At 40.1% G+C, this 17,802-nt stretch overlaps 1 protein-coding gene across 1 annotated transcript in view; it reads right to left on the reverse strand.

The window, feature by feature from the left end:
• LOC140230830 (heterogeneous nuclear ribonucleoprotein K-like) overlaps positions 1-17,802 on the reverse strand; it is a 177,764-nt gene that overhangs the window by 6,367 nt on the left and 153,595 nt on the right. Inside the window, exons 6-12 of the mRNA XM_072310973.1 lie at positions 16,644-16,747; positions 8,607-8,663; positions 7,543-7,586; positions 6,013-6,085; positions 2,437-2,541; positions 1,747-1,875; positions 764-1,092 (exon numbers count right to left, since the gene is read on the reverse strand). Of these exons, the coding sequence (XP_072167074.1) occupies positions 764-1,092; positions 1,747-1,875; positions 2,437-2,541; positions 6,013-6,085; positions 7,543-7,586; positions 8,607-8,663; positions 16,644-16,747 (841 nt within the window). The remainder of the gene's footprint in view (positions 1-763; positions 1,093-1,746; positions 1,876-2,436; positions 2,542-6,012; positions 6,086-7,542; positions 7,587-8,606; positions 8,664-16,643; positions 16,748-17,802) is intronic.

Genomic DNA, 17,802 nt, shown 5'->3' on the forward strand with positions numbered 1-17,802 from the left:
AGCAAGATACACGCTTGAAAATAAGCTTACATGTACGCAATACAAGAGGAAGCCATTAATTTTGTTTTCACTTGCCACAACATCAACATGTATTCTTGATACACAGCTCTACTCTAATTGATACACTGGTATATCAATGAGATACTAGTAATATCCATGGACACCTGACTGACATGGCAGAATCTCCTGAGTAACTCCACCATTTCACTGTCAAATACTCTGAATTAGGATTTATGCAGTTTACACTCATGTCTGATTTCAAAAATAAGATATAAAAAGACAACACTCTGTCTTTTTGTATCAATATGGTGTGTTGTTTTAGGTACCCAAAATAGCACCATTTTGATCAGTTTTTAAAATGTATAAGACCTCACACTATAATATGCAATTTGATAATATTTGACATTTCCTTCATACACAGTAGACATATTTGGACCAAGTGGAAAGTACAGAGGATAGAATGGCCATATGGAAAGGTAATAACAAAGAGACAACAATGTGGAAAAACAGATGGTCTGGTGAAACTAGAACAAATAAAAAAGTAGATCTGGGGAAAGACAACAGGTACATGTCTGGAATGAGATGAAGCCAACAAGAAAAACGAGACAGGAATTGCTTTAATCTAAAAAAAAAAAAAAAATGGTTATCAGTATTCTATAGAAGACAAAACACTCCAGACAGAATAGAAGGGACAAGATAAACTATACAGACACATAGAAAGAGAAAAGACTAGACAATGCTAAGACAAGATTTGATGACTCACAATGGTTCTGGGAGCCGACTTCCTCCTCCTCCTCCTCTTCCTCCTCTGTTTCCACTCATTCCTCCCACAGGATTCATAAACAGCCCTCGTCCACCATACCCTCTCCCTCGCCCTCCTCTACCCCCACCTCCCATGTAGTCAAATCCTCCCATGGGGCGACCTCCGCCCCCATACTGGCCTCCTCCACGACCCATACTATGTCCCCCCATCCTTCCCCCACCACCTCCTTTTTTGCTGTCTGTGGAGCCCGTGTAGCCTCCGTAAGTGAGAGCATAGAAAGGATCGAAGCAGTAGGGGTCGTAGGGCTGGGAAGGGCCTTTTATTGGAGTCTGTAAGGAAGGAGAAATCACAAATCAAATTAAACACACACCTGACCCTCGATGATCGATACAGGCATTGTGGTGCATGGAGCTATGACTGATTTGTTTATAGGCACGGACAGATTGAAATACAAACATTAGCAGGAAATTTCTGACTCACGAAGTAAAGTGCAACATTAGGAAATATGTCTGTATACGAATGAAACAGCATAAATCTCATTATATTTGTATATACACTGCTTTGTATGTATGATATTCATTCATCTACAATTAACATCTGAGAAAAAAAAACACATATTCTCAATCGGTTTCCATTCTAATTTGTCAAAATATCATGCATTATTTGAATGCCTTTAAATCTGTGATGATAAACTAATTGGTTTACTAGCTAAACACATCTCGTTAAGACCTGTTGGCTACAGAGCAGCTTGGTTCTCAATTTCTCAGTTTTCTTGTTTTACAAAACATATATTCAGTGTCATTAAAATTTCTATTAGCCTTTTATTAATTGTCCTGCTTGGCAAGGGGTGTTTAGATTGAGACTACTACAAAGGGCTGGAATAAGACTAACTCTATACTCACACCTATGCTATTATTTGTAAACAGTATGAATATAACCACAGCCTATGACAGTATTCAGAGTACATACACTGAGATACTTACAGCACTGATCAGATTCTGTAGCTCTCGCAAAGCATCAATGATCTTGTCAGTGACCCCGCCCACTTGGATGATGCGATCCGTGGAGTTGGGGCAGACATCAGAGAACACCTTGATGTTGGCTCCACTTTGCTGTGGAAGGACCAGGAGCAAGAGGGACAATCTTCAATCAATCTTACATCACACTCATACCAGTAGGATAAAAAGGCTCAGTATCTGGGACATGTTACATCATCATTTCACTGATGATGGAACCCATTCTAAACTCACTGGGTTATCAGTAACAGGGAGGATCTATAATATCTTCTCACATAAACCTAACAAACAAACAGGAATATTATTTTCATAAAGAGAAAATAAAACCTTTGGCAAACTTCAAGACAGCACAAGAATAGAGCAGAAGAATGAGAGACACATTATAAAACATTAACAGAGAAGCAAGAAATGAAATAACATGCAAACCACATCACACAAGTATGAATGGAACACACAGAGTGAAAACCAAACATCAAAATGGCAAGACCAGGAATAAGAGTGATGGAAAAGACAAGAGAAAAGAGATACAAGTACAGTTTGACAATCTAATGCCTACGCATACATTATATATACATTGTGTTAGACAATGTTTGAACATGAAGAGGTGTGGAGTCACAAACAAGGGATATATTGAACTGAGACATGAGATATACTAACCTCACGGATTTCTTTGATTTTGCATCCTTCCTTTCCAATGATGGCTCCAGCTAAACTTTGATGGACCAACAATCTGACCATGAAACTCTCAGGTTTCTGCTCACTCTGTAGGAATAGAAAAAAAAAGTGAAAAAAAAAAAGAAAAACCAGCACAAATGTAAGTAAGCTCATGGGAAATATTCCAATCGATCTGTACAAATAAGTGGAAAATTACATTGGTACTGATAAAACATAGTTAGGACTTTTCCTTTTCTTTTTATATTACATGAATGACTATAAAAGTATTGGTCAACGTCAACATGACAATCCCACCTCACTGTAAAGCATGTTTAGAAAAAAGATTTTCATTCAAAGAAAAAGACAAAACAAGAACAATGATATCCAAAGTCATATCTTCATAAACTATGGAAGTTATTGCATTGTGTAAGAACTATAGAAAAATATTTTACTCTGTTATTAATATATGTTTCATGACGTACAGCTACCAAGCTTTGTTTGGAATAATGATAGCTGACGTCTGGCTGCTATCCTGATTCCAGGTCTGTAAATTTGTAGAATTCACAGCCACTGTTCAATCTCAAGCAATAATCAAAATGGGCAAGTTAATACTCAACAATTTGAACGTTATTTGTATAACTTACTGCCACAGTTCAATCTCATACAAAAAATGAAATGTGCAAGTTAATACTCAATAATTTGAAAGAAAACTGCCTCTTCGAATGATTAGCTTTTGTAAGAATTCTTGTATTCATTTTTTTTTAGTGGTAGGAATAACTTTCAGAATCATATTGATTTCAGATGAAAACTACAGCTTGCTTAAAAGTAACTCATACATTACATCCAATGTGCACTGTATATTGTATGCATTGTACAACACATCTTAAACAGCCATGCAACTTAAATATCAAAGGTTAGTAGAGAATGATGAGCAATTGGATTGAATGCAGGCTTTTAAAATCTCTCTGCAGCTGCCAATGCGCTGTATAATGGATTGTAATTTATCACCTTCCTGCTTAGAAATTGATAGCAGGTGGATGAAAGAGAGAAGAGGAAAGAAAAGGAGAAGGAGAGTGTAGAGGAAGGAGAAGAGACAAGAAGAGAAGAGGAGAGTAAAGAGAAGGAAAGAAAAGAGAAGAAAAAGTAAAGAAAGGAGAAGAAAAAAGAAGAATAAAGAAGAAAAGAGAAGAGAAGAGATGACTATAGAAGGGAAAAGAAGAGAGGAAAAAAAAAACACAAGTAGAAAAATGGGATGAGAAGAGAGGAGATGAGAGTAAGACGAGATTTCACATGAAATGAATTCAGGTGTAGAAATCAGAGGCTTTTCATATGAAATAATTTTCCCTTCTCAATTCAATAAAGACGAGAAGAGAGATTTCTGACCTGAACAAGAATGACATGAAATTGTGTAATAAATGCAAGCATTTCACAGATGAGTGCTAGAAGCAAGCAAGGCTGTATACTCTGCCCACATCACAGAGAAGCAGTGATGCAGATAATCACTGAAATGACATCGTCATGCTACAACACACTCCCCCTGTCAGCAGGGGTCTACAACTATCATCGACAGATAGGGTCACATCAGAAACAGGTAGCTCTGAGCAGGAAGGGGGAGGGGCTCCGAGCGAAAAGGGGAGGGGCTCTGAGCAGAATGAGAGAGGGGGCCCTGAACAGAAAGGGGAGGGGCTCTCAGCAGAGTGAGGGAGGGGCTCTAAGCAGAAAGGGGTTGGGGCTCTGATCAAATGGACAACAGAGCAGAAAGAAAGCAAGGATTCAAACATCTGAAATGATAAGTTATAGCAAAGTAGAATGTTACACAGCCATTGTGCGGTAACAAGAATTGTAACTCTAGCCTAATACTTCTGCACTTTGCTCTCAAAACAACTGCAACCAATGTTGCATTGGCATCCATTATTGTAAGAATTCTTTGCATTTATCTGACACAAATATCTTTGATGCTTCTCATGATGTCACATTCTGCCCATTTTTTTAAGACTCTGCTCTGGTGGGTGTTTTTGCAGTACCTTAAAAAAAATCTGTTGAATTCTAATACTTCTCTCATACATCATTATCTCCAAGATTCCACATCTAGAATGAAATGCTTGCTAAGCATCTAGCCTACTCCATTTCTTTGCAGTGTGCCATCTATCCACCTAGATTAAGGCAGCTTTTCACCTCCAGCACAGTGCTGAGAGGAGCTTGAAACTCTAACAGGGAGGAGAGTCAGAGGATGGCGAGATACGGGCCAACACTGCTGCATCATCTAACATGTTATGGTGTGAAGAAAGGTGGGGTGGGGTCAGGTGGGGTGCTGGTGATGGATGACAGTTCAGCTTACAGGTGGGTGAGAAGCCATCTTTCAGCTGGTCTATCTTGACACTTTACTGGGAGATGAACTGTTAATGTTACCAGTTGATCTCATGTCAGACCTTGTGCAAGGCTTGCCCAATCAAACACACTTGTATTAGTCACCTCAACAAACATTCACATTGTTTGTATGGGGCTACTGACAAACAGGACATTACAATGAGATTTTTCTTGTTTTCCTCTGATGTGGAATGTCAGAGCCAAACTGAGTAAACACACCATTTCTCCTCTCTTTGGATCATGGGGATTCTAGTTTTAGCTATTCTAGCTATTTACATAATTTTTGCCCACTCAGTTTTAGAATCTGGATTTATTTTGATAGTTTGGGATTGCTACACATTCTCTCCCAACCTGTGTACTTATCATTCCTGAGGATGAGGAAAAGTAGTAAACAGGTGTTACGCATAACATGTTGTAGGATTTGTATTAGTTGTTACGGTATTGTCCAAACACTGTCAAGATGAGAATGGAACAAACATGTCTCCTTGCCTTGCCATCTGAATTATTCTCAGAACCTCTCTCTGATTGCTAGTCACACTAAGGAGGTACATCTTGCATTTTGGAGCAGGGCTGTAATTCCATCCCACCTCGCTTTCGCACAAGCCGGTCTCACGAGGGCGGTGTGTAGGCACCATCCCGTCACACACTTCTACCGCAGCTCAACTCCTGAACCTACAGGATTCCTTTCCCTCATTAGCATATCTGGAATCATACTAGCCGACCCTCGTCCTATCTCGCTTTCTATCTTAGCATCTCCGGCTTGTTGCTGACACTAAGTCTCCACCAGCCATCCAGTGTACAAATCAGTCTTATAACCCCCTAGGGCTTCTTTGTTCTTGGAGTTTGATTTTAATTCAAATCAGCATTAATATTTTCAGCATTCTTATCCAAATTCATGAAATGTAACAGACATACACTCACATAGTCTACCACATATTCCTAAAATGTCATACTTATGAATAGAAAAATAACTACACGTTGAAGGACTTATCTATGCTTTGTCAAGTAAAAAGTTAACAGGTCTTATGCATTATACACTGTATGTTCAGCTAGATGATTTATAACACAGTACAGTTTTTAACTATCCCCAAATAACGTGAGCAGGCAAAGTAACATGTTACTCTGGCTGTTCAGGGATGACAAGAATGAAACTGTTTCAAATTGAGCGACTGGCTGAAGATTTCTGAATTGAGAGAATGAACTATCTCTTACCGCGTCCAATATGGGTATGATCTCTTGGATGCACTCCAGGGCAGCCTCCAGGTCTGTCACGATGGTGAGGATACTGTGAAAGAGGCCAGAGGGGCAGAAGAAGAAGAACACCAGCAGTAAATCTTCTTGCCAGTTTTGAAACCTAGTGTTAGATACACATCCTCTAACAGCCTACATGGGGGCTTCATGGCAGTAGCTTCACTGCTGCTACTCAGATCTTTAGACGAATTTCAATCAAGCCAATGCATCAGTAATTTACTTTGAGCAAAAAGCTTGCAAAATCTTAAAGAAATACTGTTTTTGTTCCATGATCCTTTTCTTGAAAATAGGAAAAAACAAATCAAAACAGGTTTCCCTTTCTGAATACTAGTACTTGTTTTCGTTTGTTGTTGTTGTTGTTGTTGTTGTTGTTGTTGTTGTTTTTTGGGGAGGAGTGTGGTAGGGGTGAGGTACTTCAGAACATACTTGGGACTGGATGAGACGGAGTAAGGAAAATTCTCAATGGGTCTCACATTTGGATGAAAACAAGCCTGAAGTGCAATTGACATATTTGCATGAAATAAAAGGTTAAGACAAAATGTACATGATAACAACACATTTTGTCATGGAGTATGGTTGAAACCATGCTTGCATACTGGGCATGCAGATTGGGGGAGAAAAATAAAAATGGATTTTTCATCACAAACATGTTCCCATATCCCACTTTTGCCTTTGAAAGTGATGCCAGATTATCAAAACAGAAATAGCTTTAACATGATCAATAAATGTTTTGACATGTTATACATCATTTGCTTTGAGCGAATCAAAAACCAAAACAGCCCTGGGTTGCCATTTCTTGTTCATAAACAATGTGAATGTTAGCTTATTCTAATGACTAAAAAAAAAAGAAAAAAATGTGTAAGAATAAAGACACCTAATGATGCATCATAATGGATGCCTGTAGTTGGCTTTAAATGTCCTCTCTCAAAAAAAGGTCAACTTCTGTGCATATTATTATTACTCAACTGAAATATTTGATGCACTATTAAAGCCAGAGGTGTGATTATCACTACTGTAGGTTTGAAACTAGCTCTCAGAGGGTAGAATGAAAATCTAAGTAGCGAAAAACTTCTTGCATTAATCAAAGTTTTCTTGTGCCTCAGGAAGATTGCTAAAAAAAGACATGGATAGATGCAGTCAACTTTAACAGTAAGAGAACTTGACAGAAAAATAATACAAATACACAAACATACACATAACGTACATAAATACCAACATTCACAAACACACATACAATCATACACACATACAAATATACTGTACATGTTTGAAATGAAATGCAATGCAACTAACAAACCATACAGCTGGCATGCTAGATTACTGTCAAACCACTCTACTTGGATTTTACCCACAACTTGATAGATAAGAAACAATAGGTAAGCTCTTGTGGTTAAGATTGTAATGAAGCTTAAAATCTTGATAAATCAAACAAAATCATGACAATAGGCGGGAGATGTGTACTGGTGAAGCTAGCAAGCAGTGGGGACGTACCGCTCCGGCCCACTGCAATCAGGCACTGTAACGGTGGCATTGAACTGATGGGATGGACGGGCCGACCACGGATCGGTGGTGGTTGGATTGGAGTGATATCACACCGTGCGGACCAGGTCAGGAGGATGGGCCGGGTCAGGAGGTTGGGCCGGGGTCAGGTCAAATGATGGAAGGGAGAGATGGGCCAAGTGCAGATCCGAAGAGTGGAGAGGGTGGTTTTCAAGTTTGAGGCCAGAGGCAGAGAATCGCCATGATGGGAGGCAATGGGAAGCCACATTTGATCCACGTTCAGATCATATTTTGAATTGGTATTGGTCAATTTGGTGGCCGGGAGTACCATGGGGCAATCCAGTCAGTTTGGAGGTCAAGGGATCACATTTGTAGGCACCCATGGATCGATACAGGTGTGAGGAGGAGCCGGGGTAGGGCCAGAGCCAGGGCGGGGCCAGAGTCAGGGCAGGGCCAGAGCCAGGGCAGGGCCAGAGCCAGGGTGGGGCCGGACCCAGAGTTCGGTGGCACATTGCGGTTCGGATCAGAGGTGGGGCGGATGGAGAAGACATCAGAGGGCCGGGGCCAGCGTGGAGGGGGGATAGAAGAGAGAATGGCTGTAAGCCTCTAGGACTGGGACATTTCAATCACTAGTCTGCTTCAATGGCTGAACCAATGGGTCTCTTTTGGTATGGGCCTAAGAACTTAAAGTTCCTTAGATGAATTTATATGACATGATTCCATGCTATGAAAACACAACTTGCGTGTCAGTCTCCCTATCCACCCATGTTCATGTTTTCATGAGACAAGTGATGGTTCATCAATACCAGTGAATAAAAAAAGTGAAAACTTACTAAAACAACATTTAATCAATACAAGCTATTTCATTGGTAAAAACTTTTGTCCCCCTACTTTGTTTGATTGTTTTTTTTATCACAGTAACTTGCCAACACAGTGTAATTGCCTATGAATCAACTGATATTGAATCCCCAAAGACTGTTATTTTCTGGTAAATTAGACACCATTTCTGCATCAGTCTACCTCCTCATCCTCCAGACAGGAAGCCAGATACCTACCTTGCCTCTCAACTGTTTGATGTTTGCACCAGCTTTGCCAATGATTCCACCAGCACTCTGTATGAAGAGAGAAGTGGAAAAATCACACCTTACTCACAGCATTGGATGAATGCAAACTTTCATTCTTTTTGCAATGCTGCATGAGAAGGACTGCTATACAAGATTTCACATTAATAAATCGATGCTTCTAGTAATATTGAGATGAGGCTCTATGTACTACAATACAAGACAGGATTCACTGAAATTTGGGTATAGACTACTAATACCATGGCACAAAGAAGGCAAATATTATACGGTACTTGAGGCTTTTCAAAATGATGACTTGAGCAAGAACATCTCAACATTATATTCAGATATTCAAAGTCTTTCAGTGAGAAAAGAGAGAAAGACAGAGAGAGAGAAAAAAACAAACAAACATGTTGGTATGTTTCAATATTCTACTTTGTGCATCCCATGTTGCAATAACCAGAAAATAGAGAAAAGAAAATTAAGATATGCTGTTTGTGAAGTCAGAATCTAGTTTGAAACATGCTCTGTATCATAAAAAGCAGAGAAAAGAAGATCACAGATGATGCATGTTTCACTCTGAGGAGTTGAGGAGCTCACATCACACACATATTCTGAAAAGATGGAGACAAACAGAAACACATACAATCCTTATGAATGATCTTTCACTAACTACATTGTTTCTGGTCATCAACAAATATTCAAGACTCAGGTCAGCTGCTCTACAGCAAGTATGGACAAGTCAAGAGGATTTGTTCAGCTATCTTCTTCATACAAACTCTTCTTCATTCCAATTCCTGGCTAATTTGTAAAAGGAGGATTATCTTGACAAAGGAAGCTGAGAGCTGATTGGTAGAACTATCTCTTCAGTGTCATCCACCTGTCTTCCAATCCACAAATCTCCAGAGGATTGATTTTTTCCCCTCAAAGATTATCTTCTCTTTGTCTTCATTGACAGAGTGTCTGATAACAATGACCAAGCATCTCCAAACCCACACGACTGGGTCTTTTGTTTACCAAGGACGAAAAGCTCTGTGGCACGCGCCATCAGAAGGGTCGTGTTGGTCGCAATCATTCTTATGAAACAAAGACATAGTTTTAAAACTAATAAAGGAGTTGAAGATGGAGAGACAAGAAAAGTGGAAGAGAGCAGAAAATGAGAGAGAGAGATAGAAGAAAGAGAAAGAGAAAGATATGTAGGAGAGACTGAGAGAGAGATGTGAGAGAAAGAGAAAGATATGTAGGAGAGACTGAGAGAGAGAGATGTGAGAGAAAGAGAAAGATATGTAGGAGAGACTGAGAGAGAGAGATGTGAGAGAAAGAGAAAGATATGTAGGAGGGACTGAGAGAGAGAGATGTGAGAGAAAGAGAAAGATATGTAGGAGAGACTGAGAGAGAGAGATGTGAGAGAAAGAGAAAGATATGTAGGAGGGACTGAGAGAGAGATGTGAGAGAAAGAGAAAGATATGTAGGAGAGACTGAGAGAGAGAGATGTGAGAGAAAGAATGAAATGAGGGAAAGAAGAATGAAGAAGAAAAAGAAATGAAGAAAAAGAAGAAATTGGAGGAAGAAAAAGGTGTAAAATAGTGATGATAAAAGAACTTGAGAATGAGTCAAGATGACGTAAGGTGTTGCAAAAGTGAGTGAGAAGTAGAAAACTTCTTGTTCCTTGTTCTAGTCTAGTCTACATGTAATGGTGTGAAAAACAGGAGCAGCGCCACTGACTGCATGCAGAATCTGCCTTTCACACTTTTAGGATCCGCCACCTCTCACCTCTCGAACTCACACCAAGCCTTGCAATGGGGTCGTGGGGGGATACGTGCCGCCCTCCTTTGTTGACGAGAGGCACGTGGCGGTTCCAATGGCTAAACAAATACTTGACGACAAAGGGATACCCTGAATGGGTTGTGAGAATAGGGGGGCATAACGACAGATTGTGTGCGCAGAGGGGTACCCCAGCCGCCAACAAAGCAGAGCGTAGTGAGAGGGAGTCGGGAAAGGGTCGTGGCAGCCGCGTGCTACTGTAGCCAGATGCCTGGCTTTGATGGATGTGGGGAGACCAGAACCTAGCATGGCAGCTGGACTTATTATTGATGAGTGTACAGGCCTTTTTGTGTGTGTGTGTGTGTGTGTGTGTGTGCGTGCGTGCGTGAGGGTGAAGAATGCAATGTGCTTGTACAGACAGAATACAGAACACTAATTAACACTCTCTACATAGACTATCGATGCAGAATGCTCAAACCATGTAAAAAAATCTTGGCCGAGAGATGAAACTGCATCACAAACCGAATGAACAGATACATTTGCCTATCTTCAGCAATGTAGCATCCAGTCATATTACTCTATACACAGCTGCACTTTAAAAATACAAGAAGACAGTGAAAACATCACGTTGGTTTATTGGTCTTCTTAAATAATCTTCACTTTAGAGGAACTACAGCATACACAAAAGATTACAGACAACATCCATTTACAGATCTCTGCAGGTTATGCAACTCTTGCAAACTATATGAAACATGACTTGGTGTCAATGAAGCAACCAGACTAGTGAAGCTATGAAAGCAGAATTCTTTGAGATGTAGAATTCACAGGCCATTGTGTGACTTCAAACACTCACTCCACCTGTGAGATACAGGAAGCCACCAGAAAAGACATCAGAAATCTTATTTTAATTCAGATGAAACAGACTAAAGCAACTTACCAGCATATGGCACTGTATAGTTCACAGTACATCCAGTAAAATCTTCAACCAATGGAAGAGTGAGTCACAGGCAGCGAGGCTCCTAACTAGCTCTATGTATCAGGATGGATGAGTGATACTATGCCGCTCCATACAACCATTCCTGGCTGGTCTTATCTCCCACAATGTCATCTCTTCCTCTTCCATTCTTACTCCTTGTTTCTTCCCTCTCTGGTCCTCCCAAAACTAAGACTTCTCCAAGAGACCTGAATCACCGGTGATGACCCCTCCATGGTATCCTCTCTGGTTCCTTGACAACCTCTCATCTCATCTCTTCTCTGAGAGAGACTCAACTCTTCTCCCTCTCACAGCCTGTGTGATTCTGATTGACCCATTGTAAGTCAGCCTGCTTTTATTCTCCCTCTTCCCCTCTCTCCTTCTTTGTCTCTCTCCCTCTCCCTTAAGTCATTCTCTCTCTCTTTCTCATTTTCTCGTTCCCTGTGAGGCTGCACTCAATTCATTAGCAAGTAAGACTGGACTGTGAGTGGCCAGTAAGTCTAGGAGTCAACAATGGCCAGTGAGCGGTGTGCGTGTGCCACTAGGACAAGCTTCATTGAACACTGCGACCATCATCTGTGGAAATAATTTTTTCCCCCCTCTCTCTCAAACATCGGCTTGGGCATTATGCAAATGAGCATAATAATGAACTGACTATTCTTTCATTTACTAGGCTCTCTTTCAATAATTACTGTAGTTATTGTCCTTTTTTTAATTAGTTCAGTTCTTTTTTTCTTCTCCCCTGTTACTATGTGAGAAAGGTAAAATGACCTCACTGAAAAAGACTAATTAAAAGCCCTACAGAGCTGTCTACCTCTCAACGCAGGGCTGAAAAAGAATTTTGTGTTTGACTTGACTCATATATCTCTGTGGAGCATGGCTTGAAACGTTGCCAAGATAATCAAAATGTAAACATGTCTAATTCAGTCTAAAATAAATCCACATTTTCTAATGGTGCATCTTCCTGTGTGATAATTGTATTTGTGATCCATTAACCCCTAAGCTACTCCTCTTGCTAAGCTAATACCACTACTACTATGTTCTGCCCCATCCTTGTGTTAATTAGCAGCTATGGGATCACTTAAACAATCACCAGACATGGTACGTATGGATGACTGCTTTAAATGAATTAAATGTCGGTATGAGTCTCACTGTATCTTCTTCCGCTTAGGTATCCTCTGCAGCACGCAAAATCCACAATGAAGCAACCTGCCAGGTAAGACTCAGTTATAGTTCATGTTCCTAGAAGTACTCATGGAATCAAAGTCCTAAACTGTCAGTAGGAACAGCAACTAGCTGATAGAATATGACTATTTTCTTATTTCCCTAAATGCAATGGTATCTCCCATAGAGACATTTTAGAATTAGCACTCAATATGATTGACTTTTCTATAGCACAAGACTGGCCCTGTCCTGGTTAACTAGTGAAACTGAAATATTCAGTAGTTATAATAAATGACTAGCTGAAAACACAAAACAATGTCTTTGATTTCTGATGCACATTTGCTAATACATCAGATTATCTGTACACATCCTTGTCTACAACTATCAAATTGGTCTTTTAATTTTATATTGTTTTAGTTTCTATTTGTTTCTTTGTTTGCTTGGTCTCACTGCTGCCCACATACCTGTAAATTGTATCTGAGGAAACAAGGAGTCTCAGAATCTCAGATTTTTCCATTACTTGTTCACATACCTGAATACAAGTCGGATGATTAGACCATATTGGTAATTATTTCATTGCTCCTCCTTCTCTATTCACTCTCCTTATTCAAGAAAGGATCCCTCTTTATGTACAGAACATACATGACCATAAAACATCATTATATCACATATCGTCTGTTGAGAATGAGAAGGGCGTTAAGTGGTCGTGAACACTACGGGTTTTGTGGCAACTTAATGCCCTTATCATTCTCAACCGACGATATATGCAGCTTATCACCACGCTATAGTGACTTGATTATCCATTCATTTTGTCATATCATACAATGTGTATTTCTGAGGCCATTATCCTCATCAAGCATCTGCTTATAATGGTTTCCTGCATTTCTATTACACATGTTTCATATAAAAAGATTTGCATAATCTGTCTCTTGAACTACAGGTTCATAAAATATTACGATTTGAAAATGCATACAGCAACACATGCTTGTTTCATTTTGTGTTGTGATGTATTGTATTACATTGCTGCAAATTCAAGTCAATCATTTACCTGTTTCTGATTATTTCCACTGTTAATTCAAAATATCCCTCAATAAGTTTATTTAACTGGCTTTGTATTATAATCATTTATGAAAAGGAATGCAAGGTCAAATACAAAGGTACAATTTAGCGTCAGGTCCAGAAATATAACAAATTTCAATACTTGAGTGTCATGTGAAAATGAAAATGAACACTTATAGGAGTAGGATCAAATGTATAGCAATATACAAATTTTAATAAAACAAAAATCAGATTTTCATAAAGAAATTTTTTTGTAGATGTTTTACAAGACAGGAATTGGCTTCTGTGCCATTTCAGGTTGCATAAATGTGCATGTTTTTCTCTGCTATCCGATGAAAAGGGGAAAATGAAAAAGAATAAAACAGAGGCTGAATTTGAAAGCAACAGTTGCATGGTGGAAGAAGAAAGAATCGTGCGTAGTGTGTAATCCCATGACTGAGTGAGCAAGGAGAAAGGCTTCCAAATGTTGCTGCCTTTACTTTGTTCCCTTCTCTCAGCCTGCCTCCAGGATGGGAGCTGGTTGCTGATGTTACACTAATTCCCTCCTTTCCTCAGCAAGCCACCTGCCTTCAAGGCTTGCTTCAGCCATTGTTTGAAATCACACCACAGAATTCCCCACCCTACAAACTTTCCTATCAACCAGAAATGAGAAAATATCAAAGACCCTAGCCATTCCCACTTCTCTTCCCTCTCTCCCCCTCTCTCTCTCATTGGCCTTGTTTCACAGTGAGACAAAGAAACCAATAACCTGACATCAATGACATGTCATCTATTCTCATATTCCTCACTAGCCCAACAGAATAGAGCTCATTAATACTTCCCTACATTCATTTTGTTTAATTGTCTGCAATTCTCCAAGGCTTGGGGATGATTATCAAAAAGTAATCTCCCTCTTGCATCAAACCACTAGGGGTAATTGGTAACTTTCTTCCCTCAGGAATCATTGGCTTGACCCTGGGTACTGGAGAGGTTGGCGGCACCCCTTTCTAAGTGACGATTCCCCTGGAGTGCAAATTGTCTCTGTGCTTGATACCTCTAATTCTCTCCATTTCTTCATCTAGTAAAGACAAGATCCTTCTAAAAAGCCTGTTGTGATGAGAGAACAAACACTTTCCACAGCAGGCATAGTTTCTGCACCATGTAATGAGTCACAAATTGCATCAATTTTCCATCTAATTAGCCCCTGATAGCTTTTATGCCTGCAATAGCTTTAATGAGATCATTGTAGGCAACATTATCCGAGTCACTACTATGCTTGTCATCAAAATTTGAAGCATTGCTACAGGAGGCAATATTTCATCGCACTAATGGGAAGAAAATTTCCCATAATGCATCTAACCCACTTTAGAGCAAAGTGTGTGCATATTTTGTTGAAAAATAATTTTTGTGCCATAGACTTTAAACTACTTGAGGAAGCTTCTCTACAAGTGTGAATGGTCCTACCAGGCAGCATGAAATGAGCTGAAACAATCACCTTTGTTACAAATCTGCCTAGTGGCATGGAAGACTGCATCCATGGCTAACTCTATGAGCACAAATTAGGCCTGTATTGAAGCTTGCCCCTGGTGTGGCGCAACCCAGTGTCATTGTCTTCAGGGTGCTAGCACTCTGGGCTAATTAGAGCAAATCTCCAGTGCATGGCCAAACCCACATCAACCAATGTGTCATTGTTTGCTGCTGTATGCTTGGCCATGGCTAGCCATAAATCTCATTTGGCCAGCTGCAAGCAACCACTGGCTACTTCTCTTTCCCATGAAACCCTGGACCTGCTAATTCTGTGTCACACAAAATAATGATGAAAACCAAACAAATGCCATTCTACAACACAAGAAGTCACTATATATTATATCCCTTTAAACTAATCCTGCAGCCATGTTTAGATTCCATATTATCAGTGCATCCTGCTAGAAAAGTTACCACTTGTTTTTCACGGGTGAATCCAATAGTGTGTATCCAATGGTTACGGCAGAGGAGAACACACACAAGAAATGCATCATTTCTTCCACCAAATTATACCAAAGGAGTGGCTTGACCACACATACACATACACACAAACACACACACACACACACACACACACACACACACACACACACACATCATTCTGATCACTACATCATGAGAAAAACTCATATCCACTGTGCTAAGAGGTGAGATGTAAAGGTAGGAACACATGCATGAATTGCAGCAGTAGGATATATTTGTACTGCATAAGCTATGTGGAACCAGTGAAGACTCAGTGTACATGCAAAATAGCATAGCTAGAAGCTTGCTGCTGTACACCCTTACATGTTTAAAAATGCATCAGGCCAAGGAGGGGGAGAAAGTGAGGGAGAGGGATAGGAATATAGAAAGGGGATCCGAGAGAGAGGGAGAAACCATCTAGAAACCAGGCACAATGTGCCCCCCTCCCTACAGAATTGTGGGCCATTATCATTCGGCCATCACACTGACGAAGATGTAACTGACATTTGATACTGCTGCCGAACTATTCTGTGTAGGCTATGGGGAAAAATGTCTCATCTGTCATGGCCGTCTCTTGAAGAGAGCTAGCAGAACAGGAAACATCACGACTGTGCCACACACTGCAAAGGCCATTGTGACATGCATCAACGAATATAATGGAACATTTCTGCTAGAAGCTTTCTCCAAGCTGGTGTTATGATACCACATGTGCTATCTACATTCTTCAGAGATATAAAAAACACAAATTTTGTCTTCCACTCAAACAGTGCTAGGGAAGGTGTATCATTCTAGAACAATTTTCACAGATTGTACCGCAGACATGTAATTCTATGAAAGTCATACTTTTCTTATTGACTGATCTCATTGAAACCCACTCAAAAGAATAGCAAAGTCACATGGACCAATAAAGCTCAGTGGAGGATGGTTTAGAATGTTATGCTGTGATGTTGGTTGTCTCGATCTGGTTAACTTGAAGAAAATGTCTGCATCCTATACCCAGAACACAAGTGCATCAAAGAGGAGAAACAAAGCATAGATGAGAAAAAAAGTAGAGAAAGAAGACAAACAAAACAGAGGTTGGGGAAAGGAATTGAACTAGTACTTACGATACTGGGAATGAGAAACCTGAAGGTCACTTTCTGGCCATCACCACGAGGGCGCTTGTTATTCTCGCTGGCCGTCACATTTTCTTCTGCCGATCGCTTCCCACCTGATAATATCAAAACAGATGAGAAAAAAACAAAAGATATGACAATTCTACCATCATAAAGATGACTTTATGAAAGAATCAGGAAGGATCGAATCGACACACTACCGTCTGTTTGAATTGGATGAGACATTCATATTGGTGAGTTTAGTGAGGTGTGGGGAGGAGAGGAGGATTGAACATTCATTTGTTTGCATGCTACCATGACAAACACCATACACCTCCCCATTGCTTCATGTTTGCCCACAAGGTAAAGAAAGAGGAGGCTTCTGCCATTATTCACACACACACACCAAAATCATAAAAGTCAACAGAGCATTGATGGTAGGAGGCAAATGAAAAGTCACACGTCCAATTAGAGATGATAGTAATAGATCCTAGTTTAGGGGATAAAAAAGAGAGAAAGGGATATTGGGTAGAGAAGGAGGGTGAGGGAGAGAAAGCTTGAGCATTTATTAAAGAGTCATGCTTTATGAAGTCATGCTTTGAGCTCTGATGGGCAAACATTGGTTCAAGCACAGAGTCAACAAACTCTTCATCATCCAGCCACACTTCTACCATCTTTCAGCAAACGTTCATAACTTGCCATCTTCCCTCCTCCAAATCTAATCATTCATGGCAGCCAGGGCTATGATTTGACAGCAATTACCGAGTCAGTCTTTCATACTAGGTAAACATTGTTTTGCCTAAACCTGATTTTACCTCAGTGTCTTCTGCTGTTTGCATGGAATGAAGCAGGACTGGCAGCTCGGCATGGAGGTATTTATTTGTCTCATGATTGATACATGGCAGTGACTGAATGCTTGTAATTGTGAATTGTTCAATGTACACAGAAATGGTTTGATGTGATAGAGTAAAGTGAAGACAAATGAAAGAATGGTGTGTTAAGGGCTATTAAAAGAGAAGCAAGGGGTTAAGGAGAGATTTAGGCAGGCTGAGATGAGAGGTAACCATGGAAACCAAGACCCAGGAGACTAGCAAGGACCAGGGACAAATGATGAGGTCAAACCGCCCTGAAATCATACATGATCTGGTATTGCAATGCCAATGAAGATATC

Source organism: Diadema setosum, chromosome 7 (genome assembly GCF_964275005.1).
Source record: "Diadema setosum chromosome 7, eeDiaSeto1, whole genome shotgun sequence".
NCBI classification, from domain to species: domain Eukaryota; kingdom Metazoa; phylum Echinodermata; class Echinoidea; order Diadematoida; family Diadematidae; genus Diadema; species Diadema setosum.